The sequence below is a fragment of the Centroberyx gerrardi genome, chromosome 20, assembly GCF_048128805.1.
Source record: "Centroberyx gerrardi isolate f3 chromosome 20, fCenGer3.hap1.cur.20231027, whole genome shotgun sequence".
Classification (NCBI taxonomy): Eukaryota; Metazoa; Chordata; class Actinopteri; order Beryciformes; family Berycidae; genus Centroberyx; species Centroberyx gerrardi.
Genome location: NC_136016.1, coordinates 20,754,676 through 20,779,394, shown reverse-complemented (window position 1 = coordinate 20,779,394; position 24,719 = coordinate 20,754,676). Strand labels below are relative to the sequence as shown.

Below are 24,719 nucleotides of genomic sequence, written 5' to 3'. Positions count from 1 at the left end.
TTGTGTAACAGGTTTTTAACTCTGCTCATAGTTTGTGTTGTGTAAAGAGGTACGGCTTTGCACATCATGTATTTGGCTTGTTCAATTTTCACACATTGTTATATTTATATTCTGCATATAACAATGATATTTTCAGAATGATTCCACTATTTCATACTGTGTGCATATTGATATTTTTACATTTTATATGCTGTTTATACACACATATTAATACATATATGCTTATACATGCTTATATTCCTATATACAAATATGTTTACTTTTACTTATTTATACTGCACATACTTCATATTAAACAATCCATATTTAAGTAAGCAATCAATACTGTTAGTAACATCTGTAAGTAAAAACTGTAAGTTAATCTATAAATGTTAGTAATCCATACTGTTTCCCATGCTTCCCACTCTGTTGAACTTTTTTGCTTAGCTTTTATTGTTTTAATATTTCTACTTTTTTGCATGCTGTTTTATTGCTTTTTTTTATATTCTATTTGTGTGCTTCTATAGTCCTTTTCCTTGCTGAATCCTATTACTTTTGCTGCTGCAACGACTAAATTTCCCCAATAAAGTTTCATCTTATCTCAGTAAGCTTGCAAACAAAGTGTGAGCATGTAAATTTAGCTGAAATTCCCTCCAGATTGGTAGTCTAAATTCTCCCAGCCTCTGCATCAACATATTCCAAAGTGAAACCTTTTTGCATGATCTATCAGTGTGATTTGACTGACTGTGGTTCCTCCAGGCAGCACCCAGTGTGAGTCTCCATGGGAGGCAGCAGGACGGGGGTTCGGCCTCCTGACGGCGGCTGGGGCTGGATGGTCCTGCTCAGCTGTTTCGTCATCTCGGGCTTCTCCTACGCTTTCCCCAAGGCCATCAGTGTTTACTTCAAAGAGCTGATGAGGGACTTTGAGGTCGGCTACAGCGACACGGCGTGGATCTCCTCCATCATGCTGGCCATGCTGTACGGCTCAGGTGAGACAGCAGCAGAGGGACGGGAAGATGTTAACAAGAAATTAACAAATCAGAAAACACATTAACATCTTGTGAAACAAACAAAAATCAAATCACAAAAAAATCACCACTTTTGACAAAACAAATGAACACAAAAAAAAGGTTAACATTTCACAGAACAAATTAACACATAAAAAACATTTCACAAATCAAATTATTTATCAATTTACAAAATAGAAAACAAATGAACAAACACATTAACATCTTGTGAAACAAATGAGCATTCAAAAAAGCAAATCACAACACACATGTAAGACAAATTAACATTTCACTAAATAAATACTGAATGATCTTAATGGTAATGCTAACATGCTAATACTAACATGATGACACTAACATGCTAGTGCTAATGCATGTCTGACAAAGCAAGTATTAGCATTAGCATGTTAGTATTAGAGTGTGTTAACATGAGCATTAAGTTAAATTAGTTGTTTGTTCAGTTTGTGTAGTGAATTGCCAATCTGTTTTCTGATTGGTAAATTTGTGAAATGTGGTTATGCTTTACACGTCCAGGCCACCATAGTTGGTGATTCTTATGCACAATGTGGAAGTTTGTAATTCATCAGTGTTAATTTAGTTCTTCTGTTGGTCTCTGCTCTGTCTCTCCTCTCTCTCCAGGTCCTGTAGCGAGCATCATGGTGAACAGGTTCGGCTGCCGGCCAGTGATGCTGGTTGGGGGACTGCTGGCCTCAGCAGGGATGGTCGGAGCATCTTTTACCACCGATATCATCCAACTTTACCTCACTGCTGGTGTTGTTACAGGTAAGTCAATGTATCCCACTCATTATACTTAACTATAGAACTGTATGACCCGCATCCAAAACTCAATTCATCGTATTCTGTTAGCCTACATCACCACACGGCCATCTTGGTAGGAAAAGCATTCAGCCTTTCTTGTCATGTCACTGAGACGGCAGCCAACAGAGATCTCACAGTGTTAAAAAACATATGTCATATACTGTAATTTCACCCTTTGTTTCCAGGTCTGGGCCTGGCTCTGAACTTCCAGCCCTCCCTCATCATGCTGGGAAGCTACTTTGACAGGCGCCGCCCGCTGGCCAACGGCCTGGCCGCCGCCGGGAGTCCCGTGTTCCTCTCCATCCTGTCGCCTTTAGGTCAGCTGCTGCTGGACTGCTTCGGCTGGAGGGGGGGCTTCCTGGTCATGGGGGGGCTGCTGCTCAACTGCTGCACCTGCGGGGCCATCATGAGACCGCTGGAGGAGGTGAGGAGGAGGAGGAGGAGGAGGAGGAGGAGGAGGAAGGACGAGGAGATGGGAGATACAAACATGCAGGAGCTGAAAGAGATGCTGCCATCACAGGCAACAAAGTCAGAGCAGGAGAAGGACGGAGCGGAGAAGATGCCTCAGAAACATCAGAGAAAGAAACTTCTGGACTTCAGCGTCCTCTGCAACAAAGGGCTGCTGATCTACATCATCGCTAAGTTCATCGTTGTGCTCGGCCTGTTCGTGCCCACCATCCTCTTGGTGAACTTTGCCAAGGACCAGGGGGTGCCGGACCGCGAGGCCGCCTTCCTGCTCTCCATCATCGGCTTCGTTGACATCTTTTCCCGGCCAACCTGCGGAGTTGTGGCCGGACTGAAGTGGATCAGGCCCAAAACTGCATACCTTTTCAGCCTGGCTCTGATCTTCAACGGCCTAACGGACGTCTGCTCCGCACAGAGCAAAGACTACCGAGGTCTGGTCACCTTCTGCATGTTCTTCGGCCTGTCCTACGGGATGGTGGGGGCCCTGCAGTTTGAGGTGCTGATGGGAATCGTAGGCACTGATGGTTTCTCCAGCGCTCTGGGTCTGGTGCTGCTGATAGAGGCTGTAGCAGTGCTCATCGGACCCCCGTCTGCAGGTGAGAGGTGAAGTGACGTCAGGAGACACTAGACACACTTTTGGTTTGTTTTTTAGCCAAATATACACTACCAGTCAAAAGTTTGGACCCACCTGATTGAATGTACTATGTTTTTCATTTTCTTAAAGCCATTCTGATCTAAAGGCTTCTGCTTAAATGCTTGAAATTAGTTTCTTAGATGAATATAGATAGTGAAGTTGATCCTATGTATGAATTTCTTTCCAAAGCCTTTGCCTTTCCATCAAGGCAAAGGGCGGCTACTTTAAAGAATCTAAAATATAAGATAGTTTTGATTTGTTTAACACTTTTTTGGTCACTGCACAATTCCATTTGTGTTATTTCATAGTTTTGATGTCCTTACTATTATTCTAAAATGAAAATGTCTAATAAGAAAAATGTGGTGTGTCCAAACTTTTGACTGGTAGTGTATATATATATATTTTACTTTTTACACTTTTTAAACATTACTTCTCCTGTTCTTGTGTCCATTTATGATGTTGGTTATTGTCTTTCTTTTTCATGATGGCCCTGAACTGTTTTTAACCATGTTTGTAAAGCACTTTAGCTTGCATTGTTGTATGCAATTTGCTATGTAAATATATTGGATTTGAGTTTGATTGTGATATGTTAGTTATGGGGGACTAAGATAAATTAGGGGGTATTCTACAGGTCCTGTGAACAACAAAAGATTTTGATTTAACATTGAACTTATATCTCACGCTCATGCAGAACCTCTCTGTTCTTCACAGGTCGTCTAGTGGACGCTTATAAGAACTATGAGCTGGTTTTCTTTGTGGCCGGGGGAGAGATTATCGCTGCAGGACTGTTCCTTGCTTTGGCGTCGTACTGCTGCAACACCAAGGACAAACTTTCAGAACAGGACAGGGGTGTAGACAGAGACTTGGACGACACAACTACCCCACAGAAAACTCAGACCAGTTAGAATAGAATGCACTTTATCTAGGATGGATTTATTAAGGATGCAAGGGCTTCTTACTTTGCTAACCTAATATCCTCCAGTAAACAAAATCCTAAAGTCCTATTTGACACTATCAACAACATTGTCACTCCTGCACCCCCTGATGTGCCTGTATTTTCAAATGAGAATTGCAGTAATTTACTCTCCTTCTTTGTGGATAAGGTTAGAGATGTTAGGGCAAGCATCATCCCCTCTTCCACTCCCCTTTCCGTCTGCCCAACTCGGCCTTCTTCAAGCCCCTTAGATATCTTACCAACGTCTATGTTTAAAAATGTACTTAGGTCTATTGGTCCGTGCCTGGTGTCTATTATTAATAGCTCCCTGCAATCTGGTTGTGTCCCATCTTATTTTAAACATGCAGTTGTTCAGCCTCTCCTAAAAAAAAACTAACCTTGATCCATCCCTGCCCAAAAACTATAGGCCTATATCCAAGTTGCCTTTTATTTCAAAAATTTTAGAAAAGGTTGTTGCCAAACAGCTCACTGCTGTTCTGAATGCACACAACATTCTTGATAAGTTCCAGTCTGGTTTCCGTCAGAAGCGTTCCACTGAAACAGCTCTTCTCAGAGTCTCCAATGATATCATGATGTCTTCTGATGTGGGTGAATGCTCCGTTTTGGTGCTGCTGGATCTTAGCGCAGCTTTCGATACTGTAGATCACTGCATTCTGATCGAAAGGCTCAGGCAGTGGGTGGGTGTCTCTGGGAGCGCCCTGGACTGGTTCTCCTCCTATCTCTTGGATAGGAGTTTTTCTGTGTCAGTTGGTCCCTACATGTCTGCAACTGCTGCCCTATCCTGTGGTGTGCCCCAGGGTTCTGTTTTGGGTCCTATCTTATTTGCTTTATATATGCTTCCCCTAGGACTGATTATTAGCAAATTTAAAGGTGTTTCTTATCACTGCTACGCTGATGATATTCAGCTGTACATTTCTTTTAAGCTAGATAAGACTGACAAACTGTCTGTTTTGCATTTTTGCATTTGATTGTCTGATTGCCATTAAGGACTGGATGGCCAACAACTTTCTACAGCTTAATGCAGACAAGACTGAGGTTCTTATTATTGCTTCAGACAGTATTGTTTCCAAGGTTACTCAGTGTATTGGGTCCCTTTCCTCAACTGTACGGTCTAACCTTAGAAATCTTGGTGTTATTTTTGGTCAGGCTATGTACTTTGATCAACATATTAAGTCATTGTTCCGTACATGTTTTTTCCATCTTAGAAACATTGCCAAACTCAAGTCTGTTGTGTCACAAGCTGAGTTGGAGATGATTATTCATGCCTTTATATCATCCCGCCTGGACTACTGTAATTCCCTTTTCACTTGCCTCAGCAATTCATCCCTGGACCGTCTACAAATGGTCCAGAACGCTGCTGCGAGGCTGTTGACCAGGTCCAGCAGGACGTCTCACATCACACCCATCTTAGCTTCCTTACATTGGCTTCCCATCAAGTTTAGGATTCAATTTAAGGTTCTTGTAATCACATATAGAACCCTGCATGGTCAGGCACCTGTGTACATCTGCGACCTACTCCATCCCTACATTACCAGCAGGTCACTTAGGTCTTCTGACCAGGGCTTACTGGTTGTCCCTCGCTCTAGGCTCAAAACAAAAGGTGATCGAGCCTTTGAAATTGTGGCACCTAAACTATGGAACGCTCTTCCACTGGACTTAAGATCTGCGGTCTCTGTTGACACTTTTAAAAAGCAGCTGAAGACTCATCTGTTCAGACTGGCCTTTGTCTAGCCTCTTGTGTCTGTATTTCTGTGTGTTTTTATGTCCTTTGTTTTAATGTTTTATTGTTTCTTACTATTTGATGGTCTTATTTTAACTATTTTACTCCTGTGAAGCACTTTGTGACTTTGCTCTGTGAAAGGTGCTATATAAATAAACTTTACTTACTTACTTACTTACTATCTTCACAGAGGACTTCATCACATGGTGTTTTTACTGTTATAATGCTTTTTCTTGTTCAGATGTGAACTTAACAGTGCAGTTTGGGTCTGTCCTAATGATAATGTTCATATAACATTCTTATGGGTTCATATAGTATGTCTGTGGTACTCAGTAGTGAGTTTATAGAAGACGTTTTGTCTTTATCTGTATATTTATCTTCTGTCATATCCCTGTAATATTCCCATAGTATTCTTGTAAAAATTGCTATGGGACTAAATAAAGAACTTTAATTCTTTTCTGTGAGGGTGAACTCAAATTAAAGTTGATTTTCCCAGAGTAGAGCATATTGTGTATTGTGCATATTGTTGTCTCTTAGAAAATCAATCAGGCCTACCTGCCTGCGCCTGTCACTGAAAAGTACCGCCTTATTGATTAATTTGTACTGTCCTCAGCTAATTGGCGGGTGTACCTATCAGTCAAATATTCTGTACAGCGATTGGTTGAATATTATCCAACTGCGCAGGCGCCGCCCTTCGTTCAGGAAGCTACGAGTGAACGACTTGGTGCCTGGTGCTAGCAGCGGGAGCGACGAAGGTGGTGGGAGTCAGGCCTATTCTTCCAGAAAGACGTTTATAAACCGTCAGCTACCTGTAAAACAGTTAAATTATTCATCGATACACGTGTGGACGTCAGTTGTATATACTTAACTTCTAGAAATGCCCCGAGGCGGTAAGTATCTCCCCCGATAGCTTTGTTAAAAACTAACGTTAACTTGCTAATTTTTTTTTAGCAAGCTAACGTTAGCTAGCTAATTGTTAGCCAAAGTAGTATCAATCCCCCGTGAACTCTCACTTGCTTTGCTGTGAAGCTACTAGCGGTTAGCATGCTAACCGGCGAGTAAAATGTCACTGTATTTGCGGTTGTGAACGGCCAGGAAATTTGACAGATAGTGATGAGTTGTTAGCTCAACGTCAACACGCCAGTTTTCTGGTTGTGTTAACAGTTAAAATTGTCAAAATGCGTAGATAGCTGGCCGTGTAGCTCTAGCCAGCAGCACCATGTGCACGGCAGACCGGCATCGTCTCACTTTATCATTAATCTCATGAACATATTGCCAGATGTGGCATGTTGCTGTCTCTAGAAACGGTTCCAGTAGTTGACTTGCTAAACGTAACGTTAATCACTTGCTACGTCTCTTCTGGCTTTCTGTTTCTGCCGACATGTCCATACACGGGCAGTCCTGACAGATGCCGGTGAAGGGAGCTGTACCGCAGTGAACGTCATGTGTGACTCATCTCCTATCTCTCTCTCTCTCTTTCTCTCTCTCACTGTATTTCAGGGAAAAAGGGCCACAAGGGCCGAGGAAAGCAGTTCAGCAACCCTGAAGAGATCGACCGACAGATGAGAGTGCAGAGGGAGATGGTGAGTAAAGAGACTTTACTGGCGGACACAAGGCAATTTTCAAACCAAGTCTGGTGTGATTAATTGTGTGTGTTTAACAGGAGGCGAATGGCGGTGCAGAGAAAGAGACCTCATCAGGGTCTGAAGACGAGAGCAGCAGCGACGAAGACTATGAGGTGAGTGAGGTGGAAGGTGTATGTTGATGATGCAGATGTAACAGGACTTTATAAATAAAAATCCACCCTTGAGTACTCTCACACTGTTATATATCATCAATCTCATATCATCAGTGATGTTCAATGAATTCCTGGAGTTAATTTTGATGTACCCACTTTCCCTCAACCTGCCTACTTCTACTTCGGTCAGTGATTTCCTACATTTCCCAGAATGCCTTTCAACAACCCCCAGAGAAGGGGGTTCTCTGTTTAAATGAAGAGAGTGAGAAAAAGTGGAGAGAACAATGCCATGCCCAGTTATTCAAATGACAAAAACGCAGTCAAAAAGAGCGTTGTATTTCACATGCTAATGATGCTTTATTTTTTTTGCAGTCCAAGAAGAAGAGTGGGGTGGAGGGACTAATAGAGATTGAGAATCCCAACCGTGTGTCTCAGAAGAGCAAGAAGGTGGCCGAAATCGACGTCAGCGCGCCGCGAGAGCTGTCGCGCAGGGAGAGGTGGGTGTCTTCAACCTTCAGTGCTATGGTGGCTATGTCTTACACACGATGTACGGGAACTCTCGATCTTATTATCTGACCCCCCTCCTGTCCCTGTCAGAGAGGAGATAGAGAAGCAGAAAGCGAAGGAGCGCTACATGAAGCTCCATCTGGAGGGGAAGACGGAGCAGGCCAGGGCCGACCTCGCCAGACTGGCCATCATCAAGAAACAGAGGGAGGATGCCGCCAAGAAGAGAGACGAGCTCAGGAAAGGTGAGAAGACACACAGTGGTACTACTGTACCTGTCAGGATATTACATTGACGTACGATTCCCTGCGCAGTAGAGTTTAAACATTATACACACACACACACACACACACACACACACAGTCTCCCACCATCTAATGCTGCGTTCACGTCCTATTTACCATAAGTTAATATGAACTTCCTACTGGGAATAACCGTTCACGTCAGCCTCCCATTGGTAATTACAAGTAGGATGTGGGAATTTTTTGGTGGCCTCCAATATCTTCTAGTTGATGTCATGAGTTGTGGAAGTGTGTTAACACATGCAACAAACATGGCAGCGAATCCAAGATGATACAAATCACAATTATCAGTTATATTCACACTAATAGTCAGCTGTACTTCAGAAAAGGGAGCAATATCTGCTGCAGTTTGTTTACGGTTGATTTTAAAGTCATAAATAAAAATTTCCTATGAGTTAAATGTGAACACTTTCAAGTTGTAGCAACAAGATGTGATCAGGTTCTTCTGATACGACTTGAACGCAGCATTACCTCCTTCTTTCTCACACACTTGCTCTCCTTTTCTTTCAGTTGGCTGAACACATTTCCTAAATACACACCTTGTGAAATTTGTCTCATTGTTGTACTTCTTTTTTGGGGGGGGGCATTGACATATGCTTGTTTAAATGTCGTAAAACTTTGTTTATATTTTGTGGAACCAAATACCTTACAGCATTTTCCATATTTTTGCTCTTGTTTCTCAGAAAAAGAAGCCGAAGAAGCCAAGGCAAAGCGCTAGCCGTCCCTCTTTTGGGGATTTGACGCGTACAACAGTCTGAGAGGGATGGAGAGAGAAGGAAGGAGAGGTGGAGGAGGAGGAAGGGGAGGGGACCAATACGTGGGGTGTCGGCTCAGGGGTGCGCTTGGGCTCCCGTCCCTCATTATTATTATTATTATAAATGCGAGGGGCGTGGGGCTTCCCAGGCGGTGTGGTCAGGACGGGGAGGAGGGGTGGAGCAAAGGGAGAGGAAGAGGAATGCAACACTTGGGACGCCTCCTTTTTTGTTTCAGGTTCCTCGTAAATTTTGAGAGGCGACAATCGCAGGTTTTCCAAGTGCTTCACAACCTCTTTCCTCTTCCCCACCCACCAGGGTTTTAATTCTAAAGCTGCTGAAGTTTTTTTTTTCCATTCTTTTCCATTCATACATTTTTGGGTTTTTACATAAAGTTTACTTCATGATCGGACAGGTATCACAATGATCAGGTGTGAGGATTTCTTTGGTGCTTTACTTTCCCTTCCATCTCGCCTGTTTTGTAAGACGGCGAATTGGTGACAGATGGAGAAAGGAACACTAATCAGAGGATAAGCGATTTATAGGAAATGTATGTACTTTAATATTTGGTTCACGGGTGCATTCAGGATGGAAAATAGTCAATTATAAGGCATGAAATATTTTTCTTAACATTAGAAATATTTTTCCCCTCTGAATGCCATCACACGCCTCATCTTTTTCCACCAGCTTTGTCCTCATTACCCGGTGAGGTTGAGCATTGTTGATGTTCGGAGGCCTTCGGCTCCTTTGGAAAGTCACAAAGTTGGGAGAGCGAGCAATCCCACCGACCACAGTGCATATAGAAACTAGTAAACATTCAGTTTTTACATTTTTATCCTTTTGAATGGACCTATCGCCGTGTCTATTCAGAACTGTTTCAAAATGTGTCCTGTAATCCGCCGCTTAAAATATTGGAAAACGTCAGAATCATTAGGAATCTAAATCTTCATCATGGCACTTAGCTTGTGCTTCCCCAGATGTCTTGGAAAGTCTAGTATCTTGCAGAATTGGCTGAAATAAACATTTTAGATTTTTTCTGATGATGCTCAACATCATTGCAGGAAAGCATCGTCTCAAACTGCCTCAGTAACCTCGGTCTGGCCATGTTTCTATCTCCTGCGGTTCTGTACAAGGGACCACGTCTTCTGTTGCCTTTTCGAAAGTTTACACAAGACCAGTTCACTGTCGTCTCTGTAATCTTCTCTGGTAATAATTTCCATGATGACATGCTACAAAGAAACTATGGTGGGATTTTAAATGCCTTGATCAGGAAAGCAATAGTCTCTGTAATATGGAAGTAGCTGAAAGAACGAACTCTGTTACTCTCTTGGGAACCACACAGTATGAAAAATGTAGCCACAGTGTTTTAACATGAGGACGGAAAGGTAATTCCTTTGATTTTTCATCTTGTATTTGAAGTCATTTGTTGTATAGAAATAAATGCATTAATAGATAAAGGAGTAACCGTGTCGTGTTGTTATTCATATTCACACTAAATGTTGATTTGCTGCAATTTCACACTTAAAGGAGCTGCAGTGGTTGGTGATATTAGAGCAGTGATTCTCAACCTTTTTCATATGAAGGACCCCTAATTTAGTCCACATTAGAGCCACAGACTCCCATTTGATGAGATTTTGTCTCTTGGACCCAAATCTGAGAATATTTTTGTTGTTAGATATGATTTTGTCCAGAATTCCATGATTATCTGTATTGTAGGTAGGGAGATAACAGTGAAATTACGATTAAAAAAAAGTCATTCTTCTACATTCTATAATTGTTTTCACTTCTTGTAAATTAAATAATGGTGAAGTTTTTACTGCGGACCCCCTGGAACCCCTTAAACGACCCCTGGTGGTCCCCGGACCCCACGTTGAGAACCACTGTATTAGAGTACTGACTCATTCTGTCAAGTGTCTTTTACCTGCAAGGCATTTTAATACTGAAAGTGATGCTGTGCTAACAAATGCAAGTGTACATTGTGTGTATTAGAAAAGCATAAAATGATGCATAAGTCTAATTTTGGCCAGATCAGAGGGAAATCTATGATCCATAATGACATTTTTCATTTAGAAAATAACATAAACATCCCATTCTTGTTCGTTCTCCTGTGTATTTTTGTCATTTGTCATTGCCACCAGGCTGCAGCATCTGACCAGACACCAGTTGAGGAAATGAGCAGCATTGTATTGTTTGTATGCAGCTGTTTGATGCGCTGCCAGGCTTTGAACAGGGGAATTCACCAATACACAGGACTTGATGTTGGGATCCAGGGTGAGCGTTCACACACAAGCCCCAATACAGATGACAAAAGGACGACATACTAACCTACAAACGTCTATAGAGGAGCATCAGACAGGCAGCACCATTCACCAGCCACCTAATCTAAATGTTACAGTTTCGAGTGTGTGAGTCGCTGGGGTTTTCAAGTTATCTCATGACGTTTGGTTGAATTAGACCCACAACACCTCCAGATGTCTCCGCAGTGGTTTCTGTCACTGTGCTGCATGCTGCAGCAGCATTTGCTTGTCATGTTAAAGTGACTGGTGGGCGTTGTCTGTGTTTTCAATCTTTTGATTTAATCACTGGATAAATTTGTGCGTTGGTTTCAACCGCCGTTACAGAAGTCTACCGGTACAAAGTCTCTCCACTGACTCATGATGTCATGCGCATTTCCTACCAATATGGTGCTTTACCGCAGAGGTTCTCAACGTGGGGTCCGGGGACCACCAGGGGTCCTTGAGGGGGGTTCCAGGGCAGCAGCAAACTGATGAATTGTTAAACTTTACCATTATTTAATTTGCAAGAAATTAACACGATTAGAGAATGTAGAAGAATGGCTGTTTTGATCATATTTTCACTGTCATCTCTCCACCTACAATACAGATAGTTATGGAATTCTAGACAAAATCATATCTGACAATAAAAATATTCTCAGATTTGGGTCCGAGAGACAAAATCTCATCAAATGGGGGGTCCATTTCTCTAATGTGGACTAAATCAGGGTCTTTGATATGAAAAAGGTTGAGAATCAATGCTTTACCGTATACACAGCTCATTGACTGTGGCTGTCATTTGATTACAATCAGCTGTTATTAATTATTATTAACAGAATACTAAGAATACAATAAGTGAAAGCCAGCAGAATAAAAGATGAAGTCAGAGATTAATTAAAAACCAGGTTAGAAAGGAATAAACAGACAAATACAGCCAGAATGAAACAGGCATGAAAACAGACACTTAGAAGCCTGTCTATGAAAATCAGATGGAAATAGCGACTGAATAAAGATAACAGTGATTTCACAGGACGCTCTGAACGCCCCGCAGGCCGGTGACAGCCAAACTGTATGAGGCCTTCAGCAGCTTCAATAGTTTCCTCTTTTGGACTTCTCACATCCTTATTATGCTTTTGCACGCGCGTTTTGCTCGCGTTTACAGAAGTACAGACACAAACCACAGCTCGTCAGACGGATATTTTCTAAAGCATCACTCTCATAGCAAGATCTGTAGCACAATACTGCACTTATACAGACGCTTAATGGCTGTGGAGTGGCTGCAACTCAGATATATCATGGAATTATTAACCAGAAACATTGCATAGTGAATTATGCTTCCTTCTGCTGATTAGATTCGACTTCCTATCTGACGTATAATATCAGAGAACAGGGAAAAAACTCCCAAAATGTTCTCTCTCATCACCTCTCAACATCGTCAAATGACAGATACACCCAAAGGTGGAAGTAACTACTTATATTTACACAAGTTACTGTAACTGAGTAGCTTCTTTGTGAACAGCCTGTCAGCAAAGAAGAAAAGAGTCATCTGGCTTTACTTTGTTTGTGCACTTTATTTTGTAATTTCCAAATTTTCCAATTAAGAATCCAGTTTAAATTCTGTCCTCTTGTACTTTTAAAATCACATGAAAAATATCACATCCAACAATGTTCTATTTTCTAAAAAGTAACTTAGCAGCTTTTACTCTGAGGACATTTTAAATGAGCTACTTTTTACTTTTACTTCAGTAGATTTTTACACCAGTACTTTTACTTCTACTGAAGTAAAATATCAGCACAGTAACAGTACTTCTACTTGAGTAGGACAGTCTAGTACTTTTCCACCACTGGATACACCTCTAAAATCTCAGAGTTGCACCTAATCACTACCACAGAGGATTTGCGTTCTCCTCTGTGAATTAATACTGCGGTGTTGTGACTCTGTAGGTTAACTGTTAAGTCACTTTATGACAACCAAAATCTCTCTCTTCCTCCTCCACAGCTGATACTTCATCTGTGGGACTTCCTCATTCGCTGGCTTGTGCGAGAAGTGACTGGGGCTTCACACACACTCCTGAAACGAGAACGAAAACTGCCGACCAAAACACACACACACACACAAAGGAAACACCACCCGCAGAGGCAGAGGACCGGCCCGTACCGCTCCTTCCTGATGAAGTAGCAGCAGCCGGCCCTGTGTGGACGTTTTGGAGCAGGTTTCGTGGTCAGACGGGGGTAGAGACGCTGGTTTGGACTCGGCTGCCAGCATGCTCAGGCAGTCTCTGAGCATCCTGAAGCAGCTCGGCTCTGTGGGGAAGTAAGTGACTCTCATTCAGTACTTCTCTTTTGGTTTGCCGTCTTCTTCTGGGGCATGAATTTGGAGGATATTTTTGGAAAATATGGACTCAAAATTGGTGTGTTTTGGGGGGTAAGACGTGATATTGGGCAAAATTAGACACCACAGAAGCCACATTTTTCACTCATGATCTTGTCAAGGCAAGAAATCATGGTGAAATCGTTCGTGAATTCATTTTAACGTATTGGTTTTAAAACTTGCTGCTGTATCAGCTCAAAATCCATCACAGGGTTTTCCTCAGGATGTGAAGTATTGATCCTATGATGGAGAAAGGTCCAGAGAAGTGAGACATTTTAATTTCATTTTCAAAAACTCGTTCAAGGCCTCAAAAGCCCGTTTGAACCCCAATGCATTATTATTACTTTTTTGAAAACAGAGGATTTCATTTGCACACGATTTCATTTGAGCAGCTTGAGATTCTGCTTTGAGGGAATCTTGATTTCTGCATTTCTTGGTGCCATGTTCTCCTTTTTATTACAAATGAAAGTGTTGTAAAAGTGTGTAAAAGTGGAATGTGAGAGTTGCTGCAGGTTCATTCTGAAAGCCGAGCATGCTGTTTGGGTTTTGAGGGAAACCTCGTTGCGGTCGTCACGCTCCTCTGCCCTAGAAACTGGAAACGCCTTTTGTTACCGAGCTTTAGTACGCCTGAGTGGACAGATTGACAGAGAAACATGGTGCGTGTTGTTAATATTGTTGTGATGTAGAGAGGTGGTTTTCAGCCTGGGGGTCGGGACCCTCCAGGAGGTCGTGAGATGATTTCTGGGATAGGAAAAAACATATTTCTTCTATAACAATGTATTACCGCGTCATTTCAGCATCACGTCTGTCCTTTAGCTCTCATACAGCCCAGGATCTTTTTGGGAATGTGTAGCCCAGTAATACATTACATTACATATTCAAACAATGCATAAACAGCTGTAAATATACAAAATATGCACTAGAGAAGTCCCTTTGTACAAGATAATGCTTTATTTTTGTAATGTACCCCAGAAGACGTCGTCTAAGACAGAGACAATACTAAACTTTCACTTTTAAACCCTATGGAGCCGAATTTCAGCCTAGATGTCTATAACCATTTGTCGTCTTTTAAATGGCTAATCGACTTAAGTGGGTTTTTTCAGATTTTTCTCTTAATTTTTGCTCTTTTCTTGTGAAATACTGAATAGTTTTCAGCCTCCAGGCCTCCTCTGATAATCCAATAAAACAACCTGAAAAGGGAGAATCATTCTTTCGTTGGACTGTTCACCACTGTCACACAATTTCAAGGTGTCATGAGCCAAAAAGGTTGAGAACCACCGATCTAGAAAGTGTGTGTCTGTGTGTGTGTCTTCATGATTTCTAAAAAGCGCCTAACGTTTGCAGCAGGGGGGGATGCACAAACCATCGTTACACGCGGCTCCGCCCCGGCCTGGTCGTGTCGGTGCAGGCTGCAGTGTGTTTGCAGGTCGGCATGCTGCCTCCACCTCTCCTCTCCTCTCCTCTCCACTCCTCTCCTCTGACTCATTCTGGTTTAATAATAAACCTTCACTTTGTGCATCTGCAGCAGAACAAAGCCGAGCTGAAACCGCCGCGGCACAGCAGCGCTTCCACGCAATTCTCACTTTGTACAGCCGCCGACTGTGTGACATTTGATATGAGATAAACACACACATGATGCACAGACACACACCGCATGCAGACACACATACAGTATTTATATATACTGTATATATGTATAGATTGGGGTTTCACCAATATGGGCTTTTGACATCTGATACCAATACTGATATTTTTGTGTCCATTTTCACTCCCCAAAATGACAAGTATTCAGTGTTTCCCCCAGAATTTTCTTTCTCATCTGGGTGGAAAAGCCTCTGAAACAGCATTCAGAGCATCATGGGACACTAAAACTCTCCACTGAAACCAGACTAATGAAATTCTTTTAGCGTCAGCAGCACCTTTAGGCAGGCAGACCCCCACCACCTGTTCATCGGTAGGGAAACTCTGGGATACGTGAGGCCTTTAAATGTAGAATTAATTCACGAAAAGAGGTGTTGAACAATTAGAAGAATAAATAAAATGTGCAAAGAAAATACGCTTTCACTGTAGGTTTTACAGTTTTTCTGCAGCTGTGGTCAGGGAGGAACATCCATTATATCCTCAAACGGATATACCAGTCTAACCATAACCTAGGTCTAGATATACACACACACACACACTTTTGTTTTGTGTCTAAAAGCATTCAAAACCTCTGCTCACATGCTCTGATGTAATTTCACTCTTGGGGGAACAAGAGAAGTTTTTGCCACCACAACAGGAAAAGTTGAAATGAGAGTTGAGTGATAAAAAAAGGGAACTGGCTTCGTGCTTCGAAGATGTTTGGGGATTTCTCCGTTTCGGCTTTTCAAAACGTCAGATGTCAGTCAGGTTCACTGCAGGAGAAGAAGAAACGACACCTTGGAGGTGCAGGAACTCATGTGACCCCCCTGCGAACTGGGCTGGGCTTCCTGTGAACTGGAAGGCGCTCACCGCTGAGAAGTTTGTTGTATTTCACTTCTCCGTTGATCTCCTCCATTTTAAACGGTTGGGGGGAGGGGAGGGGGGGGGGGGAGGGGAGGGGGGGGGGGGGGGGGGGTTGCAGCCGAGAGAGAGAGAGAGAGAGAGAGAGAGAGGAGGGTTTGGTGTCTCGGCCCCTCCTCCCCCTCTCAGCGCTGGCACTGAGCTAAACCACAGCTGCCCACACACTCAGGTTTAGGACGATGATTTCATCTGACTTGTTTCACTCTGGCCTCAAAATGTCCCAAATATAACCAGCCAACAGTAATATTGAGAGTTTAGAGAGAAAGGGGCGTAAGTGACATTTTACCACTGGCCTTGTTTCGCAGCCAAGCTTTGTTCAAACCCACAGAACTTTATTTTAAATTCCAGCCAAGGTTTCCAAAGATACCAAACATGTCAGGCTGAATTACAGGGAAATGTGTATAAAATGATTCACAGGACATCTAGATATTTTTCCATTTGTTCTAATGGTGCAGCCATAAAAAATGGCATCTTGGGTTTGAATATTTCACTCAATATAAGCAGCTGTAGCTTCAGTACAGAATCTTTGAAGCTACTTTTAGCTAAGCTAAATTTAAGGGGAAATTTAGGTTGCAAGGGGTTAAATGATTGCGTAATGTTTAGTCAAAACGGAAGATAGGAACCATTCATACTTTTAGAGAGATTAAGTTTCAGAAATATGTCACTCACGCCCCTCTATATGTGTATTTCTGACCCCAGACCTGCTGTTTCTTCACTAACCAGCTCAATGTAAACATCTGCAGGTCACAAGATGCCACCGAACTCCTCCATGAAGACCTGGTTATGGTGAGAGAGAATTCTGCTTTTATAACTACAATTCATAATTTTACGCTTATTTTTTTGCAGACTATAACAAGGTCAAAGAGAATTGTGTGTGTGGTTTTAGCTCTGTTCTTATTCTCATTCTAATTCAGACTTTATTGTCCTGTTAGCAGCGATGCAGTGGAGGGTAAAACCACCTGAACTCACTTTACCCTCAGTTTTAGTCATAAATCTTTATTATATGAAATTCACAGTACACGTTATAGTAAGTAGCATCAACAGATGTAAGGTCTATTAGTATAGGGTCTTTTAGGGAAAATGAAGTATAAATTAATATCTTTTCTAACAATATCATTGATTTTTTAAAATCTTTATGCTGATCACCAGTTGCAGGTGCCTGTGACAGAATTTTTCCTTTCCAGAAAGGGTTTACAATGAAAACACATCATTTAGTCACCACAATTTCGACCAGACAGACAAACCGCAGCTGATAAAACCAGACAGCAAGTAAACATGCCGGCTCTTTCCTGTCATGAGATGCTGAATGTTAAAACGGGACGAGAAACTGGACTAAGATGATTAACTGTCACTCACAAACTTAACAGAGCTTCAGACAGCAACACATGACAGGAGTTGGAAACTAGTAACAGCTATAATAAACATCCGTTGCATCAACTTGTTTGTAACCAGTTGAAGTGGCACTATGTTAATTTGCATTGTCCCTATCAAACTAATTAATGCCCAAACTCTGCTGCTGGTTGGCAGATCACAGTAACACAGCTGCTGTTTCCGGTCTGAGCTTCAGTGTGTCTGGAAAGAGACTAGACTGTCCTACTCAAGTAGAAGTATTTTTACTTTGCTGATATTTTACTTAAGTAGAAGTGAATGTACCGGTGTAAAAATCTACTGAAGTGAAAGTAAAGTGAAAGTAGCTCATTTAAAATGTCCTCAGAGTGAAAGTTACCGAGTTATTTTTTTAGAAAAGAAAACATTGTTAGATGATCTTTCCCATGTGATTCTAAAAAGACGAGAGGACAGAATTCAAACTAGATTCTTTTGATTAGAAAAGATGAGACTGTGAATGGTTGTCAATTCACGTTGATCCAGTTTCTATTGCTGATGGAGAGCCACAAAATCTGTCCTCTGTAATGGACGTGATTTAAAATGTAGTGAACCAAAATGTACTTAAGTAAAAGTACAATTACTGACTTTAAAAAATTGTAAGAAAAAGTACAACAGTAATAAAGAGTGTCTCTGTGGTCCAGGTGGAGCAGCGGGTGGAGCCGGCCAAGAAGGCGGCTCAGGTGCTGCACAAGAAGCTGCTGGGCTGCCTGCAGAGCCAGCCGGGCCTGGAGGCGGAGAAACGCATGGTACTCATCATCCTACTGCAGCCGTGACGACTTGTCTGAAAACATTTGACTGGTTACTAAAAGGCGTTATATATCTTCCTCTGCATTCTCTCTCTGCTCAGAAAAAACTCCCTCTGATGCTGCTGTCCGTCAGCATGGCAGAAAGCTTCAAAGACTTTGATGCAGAATCCTCTATCAGGTGACAGGTTTGATCCACTTACATCCATTGATCCATCCCTCCCTCTGTGCTCCTTGACCTCTGACCCTATTGATCATACTGTGTGTGTGTGTGTGTGTGTGTGTGTGGCAGGAGGGTGCTGGAGATGTGCTGCTTCATGGAGAAGATGCTGGCCACCATGCTGGCCGACTTTGAGATGAAACTGGAGAAGGAAGTTCTGGAGCCGCTCAACAAGCTCAGCGAGGTGAAAATACGCTTGTGTGGATATACAGGGTTTAAAGTGGATGCTTACACGTCTACATAGGAAAAACATTTTGTACGCTCAAGTTTATATGGGATTACAAGTATGATTTTTCTGCTGAGAAGAACTAAACTAAACTAAACTTGAGAAGAATTAATGTACGGACAGATCTACTGATTGGAAATAAAATTGCAAATAAAAAAATAAATGAATAAGAGCTCTAATCTCTAACCAAAATCGATGCTGTATAGTCCATACACTAACTCAGCTAGTACTTTTTTATCCATGCTTTTCTTTTTAGGACGATTTACCAGAGATTCTCCGGAACAAGAAGCAGTTTGCCAAGCTCACTACAGACTGGCACAACGCACGAAACAGGTGGGTCAGCCTGTCTCACATCAGACGATTAGAGCGGTATTTCACAGCGTTGATCCAGCTAATTTTAAATATCACTTCTCTGTGTGTGTGTGTGTGTGTGTGTGTGTGTGTGTGTGTGTGTCAGGAGCCAGGCCAGCACAGGCCCCCAGGCCAAGCAGGACGGGCTCAGGGAGGAAGTGGAGGAGGCGTGGAGGAAGCTGGAGAACATCAAGGTACTTCAGCTGCAGCGTCCGCACTGCTGGAGTGTGTGTGTGTGTGTGTGTGTGTGTGTGTGTGTGTGTGTGTGAGAATTTCCAGACATCAATGAAGAATCAGATTATTATTATTATCGCACTAGTGTAAGGAGTTCTCTTAGTTTTAGTGTTTGACTTTGCAACACTCCTGCTCCAAGGCAAAATTTAATGATCAAACACCAATGTTTCAGCTGGTAAACAAAGGCTGACGGTTGTCTGATAATTAAATTATGCATTGGAGCAAGAGTGTGCGGCTTTCATCTTATCTTCAAGATGTGGAGAGAGAAAGAGACAGAGTGTGTGTGTTTGCTCTCCTCATTGACTGCAGTCTTTAAAGTGCCGTGCCTCTCTGTGTCTCTGTAGGATCAATACTCTGCTGATCTGTATCACTTCGCCACTAAAGAAGACGACTATGCTAACTACTTCATTCGCGTGAGTTGTGTTCACGATGGTTTAATGCTGCTTTAAAGTAGAGTCCATAAAAACACTTATTATTTATTCTTTGTCTTTTTTCTTTTTTCATAATTCAAGAAAACACAATTTTCTTGCTTTTTTCCCCCCTGGATTATGAAAAATGATATAAGACTGAAACAGCTTGGTCTAGGGTTTGACTGATGTGGGTTTTTGAAGGAAGATACTTTACAGTTTTCTGTTTTTATGCCAAAAAATTACAAATATTCAGTGTTTTTTATTTAGAATTGTATTCTCATCAGGATGGAAAAGCCTCTGAAGCAGCATTCAGAGCATCATGGGACACTAAAACTCTCCACTGAAACCCAGACTGATTCTTTTAGTGTTAGTGACCACAACTATTCAATGGCAGGGAAACTCTGGGACACATTACTGCCTTTAAATGAAGGATTAATTCACAGAAAAGCATTATTGAACAATTAAATCAATAAATAAAACGTGCAAAGAAAACTAAAGTTCATTTCAGGCTTTACAGACTGTTTTTCTGCTGTGATCAGAGAGGAACCTCCATCATATCAGCCACATTTGATATTTAATAAGCGGCCTATATTGGCAAACCAGTATATCGGTCTAACTCTAGACTACAATATATGTCTTTCAGCCTCGTATGAACAGTAAATTCACCTCACTCGTCTCTCCCACCACAGCTGCTGGAGCTGCAGGCAGAGCACCACAAACACTCACACGAGTTCCTGGACAGAAACATCAGCGAGCTCAAAGAGAACCACAGTCAAAAAGGTGAACTTCAGTCTCTACGCACTCTTCTTCTTACCGGTATGAATGACGGCTGTAATATTTCCCCTGTGTGTGTTCACGCCACAGAGCCGCTGGCGAGCCTGTCCAAGCAGAAGGTGTACGGGGAGCCGCTGCTGTCTCACCTGTCTCAGAGCAGCAGAGAAATCGCCGCACCGATCCAGGAGTGTGTTCACATGCTGCTGACGACCGGCATGAGGGAGGAGGTAGGAGTGAGCGGGGAGGGGAGGGGAGGGGAGGGGAGTCCGGGGGGTTCACACTCTCACTCTCTTACCACTCTGTAGGATGTGTGAGAGGATTTGTTTGTGAAGTGTTGTGTTCGTGGTCACGGTTTAGAGCGAGTAAGCACTGAAAGGCTCGGCCGTCTGAAGACAGATTTACAGAGGTGTCCTTCCTGTAAATATGACCCATTAAAGGATAAGGCCGGTGTTTTTTAATGCTTACCGTCAACAAATCCTATGAAAATAACAAAATCAACAATGCGTTTGCTCTACTCCCGTTACTTTCTGACTTCTCCACGTACCGTTTTTAGCCGTCAACCCGGAAGTCATCGGCTCCAATTGTAAGCTAAAAACCTTGAAATACAGCTCACAAAGACATAGTTTACATTTTAAAAATCGCTAACTGTTACCACGAAAAGTCAGGCTGTTGTAGTTATTACCAAATCAAATTCAAATGGGAACAAATTCTTCATTACGCCGGGGACTATTTTCGGTGCTACGGAACTACTTTCCTGAGATCGCAAAGTGTTTACAGCCGGCTTATTAAGTTGTTTGAGGAAAAAGTCGGCCGGCCCGGTGCATCGTGATGATGAAATATGTTGCCCAGAGCAACGGCATGGCTCTGTGACGGGTTTTTAATCGTTTTTTTAATACAATGGAGTTCTATGGCTGCTGGGACATGAGGCTGCATTGGGCACCGGCTACATGGACGAGACTTGTTGGCAAAACAAAATCATTTACTTACTTATTTTTATAGTAGTTTCTTTTTTTAATGTGAATTTACGAGACAAATTTATGTTTTAATTTCTTTCTTTTTGAGTTTACTTGAAAATTTAGCTTTTCCTTGTAGTTGTTTTAATCAATTTATTTTATGTAAAGCACTTTGAGTTGCTTTCTTAGTATTATTATTCCCATTTTCCTGTTCTGTGCTACTTGACGTTACCTTTCCTCGTCTACCTCCCTCCCTCTCAATGCTTCCTGACTCCTGTCCAACATCCCACCATGCACTTGGACTTGTCTTGGTCTTGGCTACTATTGAATGTTGACTCGACCTTTTCCTGCCTATATAAACACATAAAAAAGTTATTTTTATTGATAATTGGTTCATTTTCTACCCAGCACTACAAGCAATTGAAGGGATTCCACCTGTAGAAAGCTGCTGGATGCTGGTTGGAGCTAGCTGGATGTTGAACGGTTTAATGCAGAGCTGCTGCAGATAAATCTACATTTCTTTTCATTTTTAAGAAACTCTTTGTTATTATTTTTACATTTGGAAAGACATGTACACTCATTCTTGTCTATTTAGGTTTGGTTTTGGTCTTGAATAGGACTCAATTTGCTTTCAATCTTGACTCGGTCTCGACCCCCTTTGAACCCGGCCTTAACTCAAACTCGACTCGACTTGGACTCGACTAAGATTGTGTTGACTGCAGCTCTGCCTCCTTCCTTATCTCACTCTCCCATTTCATCACTCTCTCCCTCCCCGACTTCATCTCGTTCCCCTGCCTCTCATTCACCACCATCTTCCTCTCCCTCTCTCTCCCTCTTCCTCTCTCTCTCTCTCTCTCTCCTCTCCCTCCCTTTCCCTCTCTCTCTCTCCCTCTCCCTCTCTCTCTCTCTCTCTCTCCCTCTCCCTCCCTCTCTCCCTCTCCCTCCCTCTCCCTCTCTCTCTCTCCCTCTCCCTCTCCCTCCCTCTCTCCCTCTCCCTCTCTCTCTCCCTCCCTCTCCCTCTCTCCCTCTCCCTCTCTCTCTCCCTCTCCCTCTCTCCCTCTCTCTCTCCCTCTCCCTCTCACTCTCTCTCTCCCTCTCACTCATCACCCTCTCCCTCTCCCTCTCTTTCTCCCTCTCCCTCATCACCCTCTCCCTCTCCCTCTCTCTCTCCCTCTCACTCATCACCCTCTCCCTCTCCCTCTCTTTCTCCCTCTCCCTCATCACCCTCTCCCTCTCCCTCTCTCTCTCCCTCTCACTCATCACCCTCTCCCTCTCCCTCAGGGTTTGTTTCGACTCGCAGCAGCAGCCTCGGTGGTGAAGAGGCTGAAGTCTTGTCTGGATGGAGGAGTGGTGGACTACAGCGAGTTCAGCACAGACCCTCACGCTGTGGCAGGTAAGAAAGGGGGGAGGGGTGTGAGAGGTAGGAACCAGGAAGCCAGGAAGAAGAAGTGAAGTCTTGATAGAGCGGGAGAAATTAAATTAAAAATCTAATGCCAGCGGTGAACAGTTCACCCAAAGAATGATTTTCCTTGATTATCAGAGGAGGCCTAGTGGCTGAAAACTATTCAGTATTTCACAAGAAAAAGACAAAAAGTTGAGAAAAATCAGAAAAAGAAAAGCCATGATAATAAATCTGTATAACGAAATAGTTTTTTTTCCTCTCCCACAAATCATCTTGTTGAGAACCACTGCGTTAAATAATAACAGTTCAAAACTGGGCAGTAATTGGGCCAAATTCACTGGAGCATCTTGCACCACTCATGTGCCAACTGCTTCTGTCCACTTCTGATTGGTAGAGCTGACTACAGGCTCCAGCATCTTTTAATTGAATTAAGTTTAAATTAATTGTTAAAAAGGGAAGAAGAGATGGTAAGATATGCCTGCTTGAAATACTATGGTAGTTTGGCTTGTCAGTTCCTGGGAGAGTATTAATATTAGAGTAATATTGTATTCTAAAGATACAGAAATACCCATCCTGCTGTGATTTTGGATGTTTCTCTCTGTGTGTTGTGGCAGGAGCTTTGAAGTGTTACCTGCGAGAACTTCCTGAACCTCTAATGACCTTTGAACTCTACAACGATTGGTTTAAAGCAGCGGGGTGTGTATTATCTCTATACTCTATATTTTACCCGTTTCCACTTTGGTTTCAAGTCTGCTGGTTTCTTACGATTGATTTGTTTCTGCCTGTAGGGAAAAAGAACTGACAGAGAAACTGGAGCAGTTCAGAGTATTGCTGAAGCAGCTGCCGCCCGAAAACTACAACAATCTCAGGTGTGTATTCATCTGTCTGGAATAACCTGCATTTATAACGACTATAGAAGATCAAATCCCTCTTTTTCTCTCTGTTTTACTGTTTCTGATTTGATGGAAACAACATATCGCTGCTGTCGGGTGAAAACCTTCTATCTCCAAAATGTTTCAGGAACTAAGAAAAGCAGCCTTGTATTTCACTTGACCACCAAGCACTTTAGAGTTTATCCAATGGGTTTTTAAGGGCGTTCATAAGCCCAAGGGTTATATGGATGCAAACATGTTTATCATGGGTGACGCCAGTGGGAATCGTACCCCTAACCCTGTGGCAGTGTTAGTCCCATGCTAGACCCATCGGACCACAAACCCTCTCAAATCCTTTTTCATCCAACTGTTTCATCCTCCATGATTTACTTCCTCGTTTACCCACCCAACTTTGCTCCTCCCTCCTTCTCCTGTTCAGGTACCTGGTCCAGTTCTTGTCTCTCCTGTCTGAGCAGCAGGCTGTCAACAGGATGACTCCCAGTAACATCGCCATCGTCCTGGGACCCAACCTGCTGTGGCCTCGCGCTGAAGGGTGGGTACTGACCGCTACTGACCAGCTACAGCTTCTGTCTTTCCCCGTCACGCTGCACTACCATTCTCCATTCACTCACTTCCCCTGCCGTCTCTCCTCCTCTTCCTCTTTCATCATCTTGCATCCCTGTACAAAGTGGATGAGTATTCGTGACTTATTTCATGAACCAGACCTGCTAGTCACATGAAACTAAACCACAGCATCCTGTCAACAGACAGACCTGTGAAACACCTCAGTAGTCTCAAACTGGCCTAATGCTTCTGTCGAAATTTGGAGTTTTATACAAATGTTTCTCAGAGGCAGAAATAATCTCATTGGTTGAGTTAAACCTCAGTGGGCGGAGCCAAAGAACAGCAGTTTTTCTGGCTAAGTAACATTAGACTAACATTAGCCCAGTCAAAAGGGCAAGAGGTAAAAATGGAGGAAGCTAATATGAAGCCTCTTGCTACTAACTGAATGCAATCTACCTACTAAGTTATCTAGGTTAGCTAGTTAGCCTAGCTGACCTTCAAGTTCAAACCAGCCATACTAGCCT

The 24,719-nt window shown here is 42.6% G+C and overlaps 3 protein-coding genes across 3 annotated transcripts in view; all 3 read left to right on the top strand.

Annotated features, from left to right (window-relative positions):
• The first annotated feature begins 760 nt into the window (after nucleotides 1-760).
• On the top strand, nucleotides 761-3,809 carry slc16a8 (solute carrier family 16 member 8). The gene is made up of 4 exons (XM_071898424.2): nucleotides 761-968; nucleotides 1,626-1,769; nucleotides 1,991-2,866; nucleotides 3,616-3,809. Exons 1-4 carry the CDS (start codon nucleotides 761-763, stop codon nucleotides 3,807-3,809), a joined length of 1,422 nt encoding a protein of 473 aa, XP_071754525.2.
• Nucleotides 3,810-6,321: 2,512 nt separating this feature from the next.
• Nucleotides 6,322-10,339, top strand: pdap1a (pdgfa associated protein 1a). The gene is made up of 6 exons (XM_071898426.2): nucleotides 6,322-6,469; nucleotides 7,080-7,162; nucleotides 7,243-7,317; nucleotides 7,690-7,814; nucleotides 7,915-8,066; nucleotides 8,807-10,339. Exons 1-6 carry the CDS (start codon nucleotides 6,457-6,459, stop codon nucleotides 8,839-8,841), a joined length of 483 nt encoding a protein of 160 aa, XP_071754527.1. The 5' UTR covers nucleotides 6,322-6,456; the 3' UTR covers nucleotides 8,842-10,339.
• Nucleotides 10,340-13,214: 2,875 nt separating this feature from the next.
• The window catches only part of sh3bp1 (SH3-domain binding protein 1), a 17,429-nt gene continuing 5,924 nt past the window's right edge, over nucleotides 13,215-24,719 (top strand). The window contains exons 1-14 of the mRNA XM_071898428.2: nucleotides 13,215-13,462; nucleotides 16,804-16,846; nucleotides 18,088-18,192; nucleotides 18,294-18,370; nucleotides 18,482-18,593; nucleotides 18,892-18,968; nucleotides 19,093-19,180; nucleotides 19,565-19,633; nucleotides 20,320-20,410; nucleotides 20,495-20,631; nucleotides 22,639-22,750; nucleotides 23,374-23,455; nucleotides 23,548-23,628; nucleotides 24,071-24,184. Coding sequence (XP_071754529.2) covers nucleotides 13,413-13,462; nucleotides 16,804-16,846; nucleotides 18,088-18,192; nucleotides 18,294-18,370; nucleotides 18,482-18,593; nucleotides 18,892-18,968; nucleotides 19,093-19,180; nucleotides 19,565-19,633; nucleotides 20,320-20,410; nucleotides 20,495-20,631; nucleotides 22,639-22,750; nucleotides 23,374-23,455; nucleotides 23,548-23,628; nucleotides 24,071-24,184 — 1,238 coding nt within the window. The 5' untranslated portion in view covers nucleotides 13,215-13,412. The remainder of the gene's footprint in view (nucleotides 13,463-16,803; nucleotides 16,847-18,087; nucleotides 18,193-18,293; nucleotides 18,371-18,481; nucleotides 18,594-18,891; nucleotides 18,969-19,092; nucleotides 19,181-19,564; nucleotides 19,634-20,319; nucleotides 20,411-20,494; nucleotides 20,632-22,638; nucleotides 22,751-23,373; nucleotides 23,456-23,547; nucleotides 23,629-24,070; nucleotides 24,185-24,719) is intronic.